This window comes from Chrysochloris asiatica, unplaced genomic scaffold, assembly GCF_000296735.1.
Source record: "Chrysochloris asiatica unplaced genomic scaffold, ChrAsi1.0 scaffold00023, whole genome shotgun sequence".
Taxonomy (NCBI): domain Eukaryota; kingdom Metazoa; phylum Chordata; class Mammalia; order Afrosoricida; family Chrysochloridae; genus Chrysochloris; species Chrysochloris asiatica.
In genome coordinates, this window is record NW_006408541.1 from 20,610,670 (window position 1) to 20,626,060 (window position 15,391).

Below are 15,391 nucleotides of genomic sequence, written 5' to 3' on the forward strand. Positions count from 1 at the left end.
AGCTATATGAATGGTTGAATGTGAAGCTGATGATGTGCCCTGTAAACTTTCACTCAATGCAAAATAAAAACATTTAATTAAAAAAAAAAGAGTGAATATAAATGGGCTAAATACTCCAATAAACAGGCAAACAGTGGCAGAATGGACCCAAAGACACACATAGGTTGAAATGTAAAGGATGGAAACAAATAATAATAAAAAGCAAGCTGGATGGGAATCTTAATACCAGACGATGCAGCCTTAAAGACAAATCTGTCAGAAGAGATAAAGATGGGCATTATATAGTGAGTGATAAAAGGGTCTGTGATAGTTAAAGTTCTGTGTCAACTTGATTGAGCCAGGATTCCCAGTTGTTTGGCAGTGACAGTTACTTCTATGACGATTGGCTACAGGCAGCCAATCAATTCAAAGGATGTTTCCTTGGGGTATGGTCTGCTCCCAATATAATGGGCATCAGGAAAAACTCTCGTCCCCGCTGGGTCTGGATCTCGTATCTAGGTCTTCCTCCACCCTCTGGGTTGTCTTCCTCCAATCTCTGGTTCTTTGCACCAGTGGCCTGCTCTATTGTAGGTTTGTCTGCTGGGCATGCCCGCTGTGTGTGCCTAGAAAACCGGATGCCCACTAGAGGGCCCTGCACGCCTGTTCCTGTTACCCCAACTTGTGTGCTTCACGCCTCACACCTGCCCGAGCCTTGGTCAACCACCACCTTTACTGTCACCCCTGCTCCAGGGCCAACATCCTGCTCTGTGTCCAATTTGGGATTATTGCCTTGTGGGCCCACCTGCCAATCTTGGTTTGCCTGGCCTGCACTGGGACTCTCCTATCTCTACGATTGTGAGCCACTCCCTTGATATAAACATATATATATATATATATAGAGAGAGAGAGAGAGAGAGAGAGAGCACTGGTTTTGCTTCTCTAGAGAACCCAACTTAAGAAAGGGTTAATTAATAAGATTTAACATAACAAACATTTATGAACCCAATAGCAGAGCACCTAAATACATTAAGCAAACAGTGATAGAAATAACTGAAAGGAGAACTATTAAGAGGGCTTCAAAAAGTTCATGGAAAAATTCCATTTTCATTTCATTTTTTCCATGAATTTTTGGAGGCACCTTCCATACTACTACAGTAATAGTGGCAGACCTCAATATACACCACTTTTAATACTGGACAAAACATCTAGAAAGAAGTTCATCATGGAAACCAGCTAGAGCTCACAGACATCTATCCAACAACAGCACAATATCCATTCTACTCCAGGACACATGGAACATTCTCCAGGGTAGACCATGTTAGGTCACACAAGTCACCCTGATAAATCTGAAGACTGAAATCACACCAAGCATCTTCTCTGATCACAACAGAGTGAAGCTAGAAATCAGTAACAGGTAGTTTTTTTAAAAACCTGGAAAATACACAAACACGGAAATTAAACACCACAACTATTAAACTACGATGGAGTCCTGGTGTTGCACTGTGGATGAATGCGCTGGACTGCAAAGGTAGTTTGAACTACAAGATCGGTGGTTCAACTAGCTCCTCGGAAACCCTATAAGGGTCCTTGTAAGTCAGAACTGACTGGATGGCACTTAACAACAACATTAAACTACTAACGGGTCACTGAAGAAATCAAAAGGAACTCATAAATTTCCTCAAATTAAATGAAAATGAAAGTACAACATACTAAAATGTCTGAAATGCAGTGAAGGCAGTAAACATATAGCAACAAAGAACTACATAAAAAAAAGAGAAAATCAACAGCCTAACTCAACAATGCCAAAAAGTAGTATGAAAAGATCAAATTAAGGCTAAACGTATCAGAAGAACAAACATTAGAGCATAAATAAAATTGAACAGAAAAACAACAGAATCAACAATACAAGAAATGCAGTTGGGGGGTGCGGGGGGGTGCCAATAAAAATCTAAAGAGCTAGACTGAAAGAAAAGATGCAAATAACCAAATTTTAAAAAGGAGGGGACATTCCAACTGACTCAGTGGAAATAAAAAGAATTATGACAGAATATTGTAAACTATACGGCAACAAACTGGATATGCTACAAGAAATGAACGAATTCTCAGAAGCATACAACCTACTCAAACTACCTCTAAAGGAAACAGAAAGTCTCAGCAGACCTATAACAAGTGAAGAGACGATTCAGTTATCAAAAATCTCCCAACCAAAAAATCCTCCTGGACCAGATGGCTTCACCGGGGAATTCTAACAAACATTTAGCAAACAATTGATACCAAGACTGTTTACACTCTTCCAAAAGACAAAGAAGTAAGGAATAGTCCCTTAGTCATTCTCTGAAGCAAACATAACCCTAATACCAAAACGAGACAAAGGTCAATATCTCTTATGAATATAGATGCAAAAATACTAGCAAATAGAATCCAACTGCGTGTTATAAGAGACCAACTGGGATTTATTCCAGGAATGCAGGAATGGTTCAACATCAGAACATCAATCAACATAATACTCCACATCATTAGAACAAAAGAAAAGAACTACATGATCAATGTGCACACATTTGATAAAGCCCATCTGATAAAATCTAACATCCATTCCTCATAAACATCCTCAAAAAAATGAGAATAGAAGGGAAATTCCTCAATATGATTTAAGACATATACATATGAAAAATCACCAATCAACATTATACTTAGTGGACAAAGATTGAGTGTCCCCCTGGAAACTGAGAACAAGACAAGGGTGGCCGCACTTGCCACTTCTATTCAATTCCATTTTTTCAATTAGCCAGAGCAGTAAAACAAGAAAAGGATATAAAAGCTATCGAACATGAAAAAGATGTGATACTATTATCTCTATTCACAGATATGATCCCTGCAAAAAATGTCACCAACATCCCTCCCACAGCACTCTGGGTTCGTTGATTCATTGCAATGCCCACACAGAACTCAAAGACATCATTGTTGTTGTTGTTGTTAACAGCCATCCAGTCAGCTGCAACTCATAGAGACCCTATAAAAGCTTTCCAAGGAGCGGCTGGTTGGTTTGAACCACTGAGAGTCCAGTGCTTATCATACAGCACCACACCAGGACTCCTAATATAGTAGGTTTATTTAGGAAGTTAAGAGGTTACAAATACAGGATCAGAAAATGCTCAGGGCACAGTTCTTCCAGTCAGGCCAGCCTCTTGCCAACCATGCACCAGCAGGCCACTCTCTGCCCAGGCAATATTACAAAGCTCTTTCAGGGCTGCTGATAAAATGCACACAGGACAGACACATCACTCCACAAGCCTCAACCTGAAGGCACTCAGTTCTAGCTCCATGAGTCAGAAGACTAGTTTCCCCAATTAAGTTCCTGGAGGCACCATACTTTGCAAGCAAGCCTCCTGCCCAAAGTCACTCAGCGTCTCTTGCTCCACGAACTCTTGATTCAGCTGCTGCTGCTGCTGCTCCTCTGGCACCTCTCCAGTGTCACAGATTTCTGACCTGGGTTGAGGAGATCCAATATGCTGGGATCTCTGTGTTCAACAGACAAGCTCCATCCTGGCTCTTCTTCTTTGGTGGTAGTAAGATGCCCCTTACTGCTGCTGAGATGGCTCATTTTATACATATTAACAGGTCCAGGTTTTCACAATTACAATGAACTGTTAAAGAGTCCACAGTAGAATCGTGTCATTCTGTCAGTATCTTCTCCCACTTTTTCTTACCCAGACCCACCAGGAAAAGTCAGTTACAAAGACTAAGGCTAAAAAAGAGACATATTAAATAATTCACTACACCACAATCTCACATATAGAAAACCCCAGAGTTTACAAGAAAACTTATACAGCTAATAGAGGAATTTACCAAAGTTGCAGGGTACAAGGTCAACAAAAATCAGTTGCGTTTTCACACATTAATAATGAAAAATCTCAGTGAGAAATTAGGCAAACAATTGCATTTACTATAGCATCTAAGAGAATAAAATATCTAGGAATAAATCTACAAAGGGACATGAAGGACTTATATATATAATAAAAACTATGACACACTCCTGAAAGAAACTAAAGAAGACTTAAATAAATGGTAAGATGTTCCATGCTCATGGACTGGAAGGCTTAAGATGCCAATACCACCCCAAATTAATCTAGAGAGTCAATGCAATCCCAATCAAAATTCTAACAGCCTTCTTTATAGAAGTAGAAAAACCATCCTCAACTTTGTATGGACTAGCAAGAGGCTCTCAATAACTAAAGTAAGATTGAAAGAGAACCAAGTAGGAAGACTCAGACTTCCTGATTTTAAAATAGCTACAGTAATCAAAACAGCCTGTACAGTTCAGGTACAACAACACTAATAGGGAAGTGAGACTCCAGAAATAAACGTACACATCTACAGTTAACTGGTTTTTTACAAGATTGCTCAGTCCATTTGATGGGGAAAGAATAGTCTCATCAGTAAGTGGTGCTGAAAAAATTGAATTTCCACAGATAAAATAGGATCCATGCCTCATATCACACACAAACACAAATTCAAAACGGATTCAGGACCTAAACCTACAAACTAAAATCATAAAATTCTGAGAAAACTGTCAGGCCTAGCTTTCGACAATGAACTATCTAATATAGTTAACAAAAGCACAAACAAAAGACAAAACGAATTAAATGGGATCCCATAAAAAATTGTAAACTTTTGTTCATCAAAAGACTTTATCACAAAAGCAAAGAATAGCTTCTGAAATTGTGTATCTAACAAAAAAAACAAATAATCCAATTATAAAATGGGCAAAGGACTTGAAAAGACAGTTCACCAAAGAGGACATTCAAATGTCCACCAAACACATCATTAGCCGTCAGAGATGCAAATCAAACCCACAGGGAGATACCATTTTACTCCCCATTATGAAACCTTATACAGGGTTACTATGAGTCAGAACTGACTCCATGGCACATAACCAACACCACCAGGATGGCTAAGATAAAAACCAGAATGTAACAAATACTGGCAAGGATGTGGGGACACTGGAAACCTTATTGCTGCAACTGGTGTTTGTGTATCATGGAGTCCGGTTCCAGCTCACAGAGACCCTATGTAGGGTTTCTGAGGCTGTTAAATCTTTGTAGGAGCAGAAAGCCTCATCTTTCTCCCATGGAGCGGCTCATAGATTCAAACTGCTGACCTTGAGGTTGGCAGCCCAACTCATACACCACTAAGCTACCAGGGCTCCTTATCTATTGGTGGGAATGCAAAATGGTTTGGCTACTGTAGAAAATAGTGTAGCGATTCCTCAAAAACTAAAAATAACAGAACTACCACATCACCCAGCAATTTCACTCCTACATATATACTCAGAAGATGTGAAAGCAGAGACTCAAAAGGAGACTTGTATACCAACGTTCACTGCATCACTGTTCACAACAGTCAAAATTGGAAACAACCTAAGTGTTCAATTATTTAGATGAATGAATAAACGAAATGCGGTACATACACACATGGAATGTTACTCAGCCAGTAGGAGAAATGAAGTCTTGGTACATGCTACTGTGGAGTCCTGGTGTGGCGCTGTGGGTTAATGCGCCAGACTGCAGAGCTGTTTGAACTGCAAGGTTAGCAGTTCAAGCTCACCAGCTGCTCCTTGGAAATCCTACACAGGGGTCTCTATGGGTCGGAACTGACCCGACGGCAGTTAACAACATGCTACTGTATGGATGGAGCTTAAAGACATGCTGAGTCAAATAAGCTAATCACAAAAGGACAAATATTGTATGACCTCACTTACAGAACAAGACAAGAAAAGGCAAACATATGTGGGCTTTCAAAAAGTTTCTGGGAATACTGGATTAAAAGATAATGGAATTTTTCCATATATAGAGAACAAAGTTTATTAGCAGTTACCAGAGATAGTAACTATGGGGCACCATGGCTCCATATGCTAAGCACTAGACTGCAAACCACAAGATCCACGGTTCAAGTCCACCAACCGCTCCACCGGAGAAAGATGAGGCTTTCTGCCCACCTCAAAGATGTAAAGCCTTGGAAATCCTAACATTCTATGAGTCGAAACTTAACAAGAGATGGGAGGGAAAGGAAAAGAGGAGAGTGAACAGTGGTAGAAAAGTCACACTAAGGGAAGGGTTGCAAGGCTGACTTCTGTAGTTTCTGTCAATAAGTTATACATCTGAAAACCAGTGTAGCTGCTGAGACTGCTTATGTACAATCACACCTCATGGGATTTGGATCCTTGGTTAGGAGGTTTAGGGTCCTGGTTTGATGGGACATCCTAGTTAATTGATTAGTGCTTCTGCTCTACCTCCTAGTCCCTTGCACAGTGCCTAGGGTCTTAAAAGCTTACAAGCTGCCATCCAAGGTACAACTGATATCTGTTCACCTGGAGGACAGAGGAAGGAGTCAGGAACAGGAGGAGTATATGGAATGTGTGACTAATTGCAACTATCTTCTTTGCCTGTGACTACAACTAGATGGGGCCTGGATACCATTACTGAACATTTGATCCAAGGTTCCATAGAAGAATCCTAATCAAAAAAAAGGAAATGCAGGGCAGAATTTCACTGTCATGGAATGCAGACTTCCTGGAGACAAAGTTGAACGAACTCCCTGAAACTACTGCCATACATCCATTTTTAAAACTTAAACCAAAAATATCCTCTGAAATCTTCTTAAAATTAAACAATAGTATTGCTAACTAGTTAAAAAAAAAAAAAGGTCTGCCTTGATCATTATACTCTTTGAAGAGCTATCTGTATGGGATGAAAGTGACAAAAGCAACTTGGAAGATTAGCAAAGAACCTTAGCGGGTAGTGAATGTGAGAATGGTTGAACTCCAAGAATGCAATCAATGGCACTAAATGGTGTGTATAGAAACTCTTGAATTGCTTTGCTATGTATAAATGAAGCTGGTTGTGCTATAGGATAGGCACTATACTGCTAACACAGGTCAGCAGTCTCAGAAACCCTATACAGGGCCGCTATGAGTCAGAATCAACTTCATGGCAGTGGATTTGCTATGTATAGTCTCAAGAACAAAATAAAATGTAAAAAAATAGAATAAAGAGTACATTTGATTACAAATAAGTCTTTTTTCAATAAAGTTGATTAAAAGATGTAGCCAGAAGAAAATCAATTCAGACTCTTATGTCACAAGATCAAATAAATTTTTTTAAAGGGAAAAGGGAGCCATGAGACAGGCCATACCTTGTGAACATGAAAACATAACAATGTCCATGAATGAAAGCACCTCCACAATCGTGGCAGAGACTACTGGCCTTGAGGTCTGAGGGACATAGCTCCACCAAGGTTCCTCAGAATTAAGAGTTCCCAAGAATACTAGAAACTCTGGTAGCGTAGTGGTTACTAATCGGGTTGTGAACCACAAGGTCAGCTATTCGAAACTACCAGCTGTTCCGTAGGAGAAAGATGAAGCTTTTCTGCTCCTGTACAGATTTACAGCCTTGGAAACCCTGTACAGAGTCACTATGAGTTGGAACCGATTCCATAACACACAGCCACCACCAAGAATGCTAAGAAGTATCAAGTTGAACCAGAGGACCAGCCCGCTTCCTTCATGCCCTCCTTCTTCTTCATCTTCCCAGTCGGGCTATCGGGCAGATACCCCAGGCTCTGTTCGTGGGCCCCCCAGCTGCCATCCTTCCCCCAGTACTGCCATGTCACTCACCTCCTCGTGGGTCCACTTGACCTTGCACTTGTTGTCCCTCTGCTCGGGCACATCGGAGTCTGTGTCCTGGTAGTGTGGCTCATCCAGCTCCTCACTGCAGGGAGAGCACACTAAAGGTCAAGACCATGCATCTCCACAGGCTGCTACATGACAGGTGGGCACTGTGTGCTGGCAGTGGTCAGTCAAGATTAGGGGTACTTAACAACCCTGGGGTGGCGCTGTGGGTTAATGCGCCAGACTGCAAAGCTGTTTGAACTACAAGGTCGGCAGTTTGAGCTCACCAGCTGCTCCTCAGAAACCCTATACAGAGTCACTATGGTTCAGAATTGACTAGATGGCACTTCACAACAACATGGCTATTTTTGTTTTTTCTTTATTGTAAAGAAAACTCCAATGACTTCAAAAGCTACACAAAGTAAGCTTTCACCTTATAAAACTCATGATAGTATTAAAACATTCAGGTGAATGTTTTAGTCATAGTATTTTCAATAACCTCGTATACATATGAAAGTTGGACAGTGAATAAGGAAGACCATAGAAGAATTGATGCATTTGAGTTTGGTGTTGGTGAAGAATATAAGTACCATGGACTGCCAGAACAGATCTATGTTAGAAAATCAGTCAGAATGCTCCTTAGAAGGCAGGATCTCTCATATTTCAGACATGATTATCATCAGAAGTGACCAGTCCATGGAGAAGAACATCATGCTTGGTAGAGTGGAAGGTCAGTGAAAAAGAGGAAGAGACCTGAGGTACCTTGAATTTACCTGATAATGGCTTTTCTATCGCAAACAACTCCACAGTGCATAACCAACACCAGTACCATCCATAATTCCAACAAGTGATGCAATTAAGGTGTACAGCACTGTAAGTCTGGGACTGGTTAGTTTTGCCATCCCGCTAGCTTTAAAATGAGCCATCTCAGAAGCAGGAAGAGATGATCACAGGACCATCAAGAGCGAGCACGGGTGGAGTGTGAAATCCCTACCAAGAAAAGCAGCACCGGCTGAGGCAGTGGTATAGAGACAGCCAATGAGGGCACTAGGCCCAGGTACTAGGGAAAGCTGGGTCCCTACAGGCTGGTCCCTAGGGTGGCAGAGCTGGTCCCCAATGATGACAGTTACTGCAGCATACAGGAGCCTGGCTTGCAGAATGTGCTCTTTGGGCATTCAGACTGGTTAAAAGAGCTTTGTTAACACTTGCCTGAGCAAGGCAGAGGTCAAGGGGCCACAAGACTGAGAGGTGGAAGAGCGAGGAATACCTGCTGTATGGCAGACAAGAGGTATTCCTGACTGGAAAATTGCTGCATCCTGTGTTTTTCTGATCCTGAATTGTACCCTGTTCACTTCCCTAAAAACCCCCTAACTGTGAGCATTGTTATGAGTTCTGTGTGGTCACTGCAATGGATTGTGGAACACAGATGTGAAGAAGAGTGCTGTAGGAGGGAGGCTGGTTTCAGAGTAAAGGTTGTAGGCTGGAAGCATGTCTGACCTCTGCTTCATAGGAATCAGCCTTGGGCTGATTTTGAGTTTGATTCTCTTTCCCCCTTGTGAAGCCAGGGGAAGTGAAGTCAGGGGAAGTCAGACCCAGCCTTTCAGTTTTTGCAATCCCCAGTGAGATGGATTGGTACAGTTGCACTAACAGTGAATTCAAACATAACAACTGTGAGGAGGGCGCAGTGTTTCATTCTGTTATGTATAAGGACGACACCTACCAACAATCAACACTCAGATTCCACTTAATCTTTTTTCAATATGACAAAAATTTTCATAATTATAAGGTTTAAAGACGATCACGTGCTCATGGAAGCTTAAGAGCCTTTCCCAACTCCACGCAGCAGGACCTGTGTCTGGTCACCTCTGGGAGGGATGCTCCTAAACCAGAAAAGCCCACTCATCTCTGCATAGCCCAGACAAGTGCAGTCCTTGTATTTGAAAGTAGGAAGGCGGCTTCCTCCCATATGCACATTCCTGTCCCTTTCTCCAGAACTCAGCACTGCTTCCTGAAGTCACTCCTGGAGCTCCACAGCACACTGGGGACCTCCCATGGCCCATGGGAAGCCCTGCTATCCCCGAATGTAAGCTCTCCGCTGCAATCACTGTCATCATTGGGGGCTGACAGGCGGTGCATACGTGGAAGAATGCAGGTGCCAGGCTGCTGCTTATTAAGGTTGTTGTTGTTGTTAAGTACTGTGGAGTCAATTCGGACTCATAGTGACCCTGCACAGGGTTTCCAAGGCTATAAATCGGTACGGGAGCAAAACGCCTCTAGGTCTAGGGTTTTCAAACCCCTGGTACTTTCAAACTGCTGACCTAGAGGTTGGCAGCCCAATTAGTAACCAGTACGCTACCAGAGCTCTAATTCACGTAAATTTTTAGAGGTAGGAGAGGCACTGAAGTTCAGCCCTGTCCCACCATTCCCATTCCATGGCAAAGTGGTACTCATGCTGTTGGTGTCCAATTGCCTCCTTAAGATTTTCTAGGCTGTAAACGTCTCCTGGAGTCCTGGTATGGCACCAAAGGATAAGTACTTGACTTCATGGTCGGTCTGAACTACAAAGTTGATGGTTCAAACACACAAGTTGCTCCTCGGAAACCCTATACAGGGTCTCTATGAGTCGGGACTGACTCAATGGCACTTAACAACAAAGGAAACCCAGAAGACACTGTGGTTAAATGCTTGGCTGATAAACAAAAGTTCAAACCCACCAGCTGCTCAAGAGAAAGATAAGGCAGTCTGATTCTGTACGGAGACAGCCTGGGAAACCCTGTGGGGCAGCACTTCTAGCCTGTTCTATAGGGTCACTATGAGTCAGAATCAATGGAATACAATAACAGTCTTCAGGGGGAAAGTCTCACATGAAGCCCCTGGGTAGGTTTCAACCAGCAGCCTTTGGCTCACAGTCAAGCACTTCAAACAGGAGGCAATACATCTACATAACACTCTAGGAGAATGAAGCTGGAGTTAAAATCTACTGGCCCAGACTCATAGCTCAGGGAGCTTTTAAGGGTGAAAGAAAACTATGAAAACAGGTCGTGGTGGTGGTTGAACATGATGAACATTAATTACTATTATTGACTTGTCCATGAAAAAAAAGTTGAAATGACAAATGTTTTGTTATATATTATACAGGGGGAGAAGAATCAACTGCCCACAGATACTTCATTGATGGAAACAATCTGTTTACTCATAGAAACTCAGCAAGGGTTTCTTCAAGGGTCAAAGGGTACCTGCATGACACTCTGTACAGCATCTCAGACAACTGGGAGAACCTACAGAGATTCTATTACTTACACCATGCATTGCCATTAAACTACTCCCATTTAATAGATGTGGAAATTGAAAGTTTACTTTACAAGTCCACAGAGCTGGGCCTAGAATTTCCTGAACTCTACCCCTTCAAGTTCCCACACCTAGAAATCCCAGCTGAAAAAGCAGAGGGCAAGTGAATGGCGGCAAACACTTTCTACCCAACACACCCTTTCTTTCTTTGGCCTTTCCTTGTGTTGGGCTCTGCTCCAGGACTGGGTGGGTCAGAAGCAGAGCAAGAACTAGGGCACTGGGGCAGAGGAGAGTTACAGCAAGTGGCCAGGTTAGGAGTAGAGGGCTGTGGTACAGGATCCAAGCCCCATCTCTCACATGGGAGCAGGGGTCTCCACTGAGTAGAGGGAGTGATGGAGGACCTGGGAAAACACTTTTGAGTGCTTACAGGGCCCTGAAAACGACTCCTAGGACACTAGTCTCCCTGTGCCAGGGTCACTGTCCCTAGGCACTGGACTCAGCATGTCCCCGTTGAAAGTAAGTAGGAAAAGCTAGCAGTGATGAATCCACAGGTCTCCATCCTCCACCTCAGAAGGCCCTCTGAGCTTCTGAGCTGGGCTGGGAGTATTCTGAGAGGGAAGGCCTCATTCATTGTCCTCCAACCTTCTCAAGAGCTCAGGCCCCAGGCACACTGCTGTGATTAAGGCAATGGATGGCCCACAGCCGGGGCTCCAGGCTTAATTTCATTCTCTGGGGACCAAGTAAAATGGAGACCAGGGCTCTGGCTGTCCCAGGGACCTCTGGCACATAGCAGCCTTGACACACTTTATTCTCTTCCCCTCACCTTCAACCCCAGCTGCTCCTGGCATGGAACACAAAGGGTTCCAGAACGAAACCAAGCCGGGCGCACAGCCCAGGTTGGGGAGACAAAAGAGCCCCCTCCTCAGACGGTGGAAGAGAGGGGAGGGTTTGGGGTGCTCTGAGCTTCCCAGAAAGTTGGGGAGAAAGGTTCACCGTGAAATCAGGGCCAAAAGTGGCCAACTATCTTTCAGGTTTGGGCCTCCTGCTCGCTGAGACTAGGGGAGACACTTTCCCTCTCCGGAGGTGGTCTCTCTCCCCTGTAAAGGTCTTTCCAGCTGACACCGGTCGTCCCACCCCCACCCCGCAATTAGGCGGGAGACAAAATGACATCATGCAGGCCTGGCCCGGGCCTCAAGAGACCCGCCCGCCTAGGCACCGACACCAAGCAAGCCCGGAGCCAGAGGTCCTCAAGAGACCCCTGGCTCTGCGCGCGCCCCTGCCCCGGGACGCCCAGGACACAGTATTTCCCGCGGAAGCCCCCTCCTCCACGCACGGCGCAGTGTGGCCAGGTGAGGTAAGGGGAAATACAGTGTATGTAGGTGGCCATGAAGGTGGAAGGGGGATGGGACGGTGAGAGGGCCTTCAGTCCGCCCAGACCCACTCACCCGCGCGTCCGCCGAGACATCCCCCCGAGTCGCGCTGCACCAGTCCGCTGGCCGGATAAGCCCGGGGCCGGGGCCAGGCCGAGGCTGGGGCCAGGGCAAGGGTTGCTCCGACCTCTCGGAGCGCGGAGCTGTGTTCGGATCCGCCAGCGGGCCCGCAGGTTCCGCGGCCGGTGCGCTGGAGCTCCAGACACCGCCGGCGCGCACAGAAGCACTTTCCTATCTCGCGCCAAGAGGTTAGGCGCCTACCGGGCCCAGCGCGCGGGCGGGCAGACTGTGCGGGGGCGGGGCCGGGCGGGGCTTGGGGCGGGGCCAGCTGGCCGGGGCGGGACCGGGGCTGCACAGGCCCTGAGGCCCCAAGTCCCAGGGCTGGGGAATGACCCGTGCTCACGGTGGCGACTTAGCTAGGACTTGGGACGACCTTATGACTGAGCTGGTTGTAGTAAGCGGGCCACACAGCAAAGACCGAGAAAAGAGAGAGGCACGAGGATGGGAAAACTGCCTGTGCAAAAAACCCAGAACTAGTCCCAGCCAAGCTTCTCGGTCCCTATAGCCACCCACCCCCACCCACCCCCGTCCTAAAGGCTTACCCGCACCAGAACCTTTCTTTCCAGCCGCCAATTCAACAGGTCCTGGTGGCCCAAGCGAATTTAATAAATGTAAACCCCACCCCGTCTCTCCCGAATTTAAGATCCTTCTCTCTCAGGAGTTCTGGTTGCACTGTAAGATAAGCACTGGACTACTAACTGCAAGGTCAACAGTTTGAATGCACAAGCCACTCAGCAGGAGAAAGAAGGCGCTTTCTGCTCCGTAAAGACTTACAGCCTCTGAAACCCTCTGAAACAGGCTCTCTAGGAGTAGGAATCTACTCCCTGGCAGTGGGTTTGGTTTTTTGCTTGTCTCTCCCATTGTTTGCTCTTCTGCCCCTCAGGGCAAATTCCTTACTTCACATTCTCCACCCTTGGCTAAAAGAAATGGCCTGGCCTCCTTCCTTTGGCTTGTGCCATTAACCCTCCCATCGGCCTAATTCCCTTTCAGCTGTCCACAATCTCCTAATGACTTGCTTGTGCATTTCCTCATTTAAACTAAGGGCATCCAGGAATCCTATTGTTGTTAAGTGCCGTCGAGTTGGTTCTGACCCATAGCAACCTTGTATAGGGTTTCCAAGGAGCAGCTGGTGAGCTTGAACCACCCAACATTGCAGTTCAAACGGCTTTGCAGTCTGGCGTATTCACCCACAGGGCCACACCAGGACTCCCAGGAATCCTGAAAGACTCAGAATTCACCCTATAATCCCAAAGCCCGGCAGGAGAATTGCCCCAGGTAAATCTGTTGAGCTGAATTCAATAAACCAATTACTTAAATTCCTTGAGGCTAAGCAAGAATTCTCCATTTTAAATTGCTATTTACAAAATACACACTGGGCTCCCAGGAAGGGCAGAGAGGAAGGTGAAAAGAACTAGGAACTGAGAACCTGAAAGCTGCCTGGCTGACCCAGACTTTCTGCCCTTGCTTAATCCATGGATCCCTCTTCCAGAAACTGCTGGCCACAAGCTTCATTTACCATAGCAGAAGGAAGATGAACATCTTGAGCACATGATGCTTCCATACAACTTAATTCAGGGATTCCCTCACCTACCTCCTTCATAGTTATTCATGTAAATACCTCCATTCAGTGCTAGGGTGCTAGGGTATAATATTTAAGGGTGTAGACTATGCAACTACTACTTACTACATGTACTAGGAGTATTAGGCAAATTTCCTAAATCCTCTGTGCCTGTTTCCTCATCTCTAAAAAATAAAGTATATATATATAATTTCCATATTTTTTTACAATATACCAGCTACTGTTTGTTTGTTGTGTTATAATGGCTTGACTGTTACTATGGTACTGGAAGCTATGCCACTAGTATTTTAAATACCAGCAGGGTATGCCCATGGTAGACAGGATTCAGCTGAGCTTACAGATTAGGGCACACTGTTGTTGTAGTTGTTGTTAGGTGCCATTGAGTTGATACCAATGCATAGCAACTCTATGCATAACAGAATGAACAAGTACCCGGTCCTGCACCAGCCTCAAAATCACTGCTACACTTGAGCCCACTGCTGCTGCTGTGCCAATCCATCTCATTAGGGTTTCTCTTTCTCTCCGACCCTCCACTTGACCAAACATGATAACCTTCTCCAGGAACTGGTCCCTCCTGATAATATGTACAAAGTATGAGAGACAAAGTCTGGCCCTCCAGGTTTCCAGGGAGCATTCTAGCTGTATGTCTTCCAACACAGATTGGTTTGTTCTTCTGACAGTCCATGGTATTTTTGTTTTGTTTTGTTTTTTTAATGTTTTATTGTGAATTATATGAGAGTTTACATGGCAGAACTTTAGTTTTACATTCATTCCATCGTATATCATCTCATTGCCATGGTTCCAATCCCCTCCATGCATCATCAACCACCCAAAGGGTACATCCCAGAAACCCGCCCCCTACACTTCCCCCTCCTCCCCTCAGTTTTCGGCCCACAGTCCCTTTCCCTCTCTGGGTCCCAAGTCCCCAGTCACTTCATCACTCCATGTCATCATCTCTGTCTCCATCTCAGGCATCTGTTTCTCTGGGTAGGGTCCCACTCTTGGCTCTTCTCCGTTGATGGTCCCAGAGGCCTCTGCTCCTATCCTGGAGAATTAATCACTCCCTTCCTTGTTACAAAACTTCTACCTTTGCATTTCCAACCCTCATAATCCATCCTGATAAGCATTATTCACTACAGTATCACGAGTTACCCATCTGTAACTCCTTTCATCAGCTCCACCCAGATTGAATAGCTTGTAAGCCAGTCACTTCTTGTCTTTGTAGTCCCCCCTCATGGTACTTTTAATATTCTCCTCTAACACCATAACTCAAATGCATCAATTCTTCTACAGTCTTCCCCTACTCACTGTCCAATTTTCACATGCTTATGAGGTTATTGAAAATACTATGACTTGGGTCAGGTGCACCTTAGTCCTCAAACTGACATC

The 15,391-nt window shown here is 44.8% G+C and overlaps 1 protein-coding gene across 2 annotated transcripts in view; it reads right to left on the bottom strand.

Moving 5' to 3' along the window:
* MYBL2 (v-myb avian myeloblastosis viral oncogene homolog-like 2) overlaps positions 1-12,398 on the bottom strand; it is a 56,801-nt gene extending 44,403 nt beyond the window's left edge. For both annotated transcript variants that reach the window (XM_006839284.1, XM_006839285.1), the window contains exons 1-2: positions 12,379-12,398; positions 7,652-7,745 (exon numbers count right to left, since the gene is read on the bottom strand). In XM_006839284.1, coding sequence (XP_006839347.1) covers positions 7,652-7,745; positions 12,379-12,398 — 114 coding nt within the window. The remainder of the gene's footprint in view (positions 1-7,651; positions 7,746-12,378) is intronic.
* Between the last annotated feature and the right edge of the window lie 2,993 nt (positions 12,399-15,391).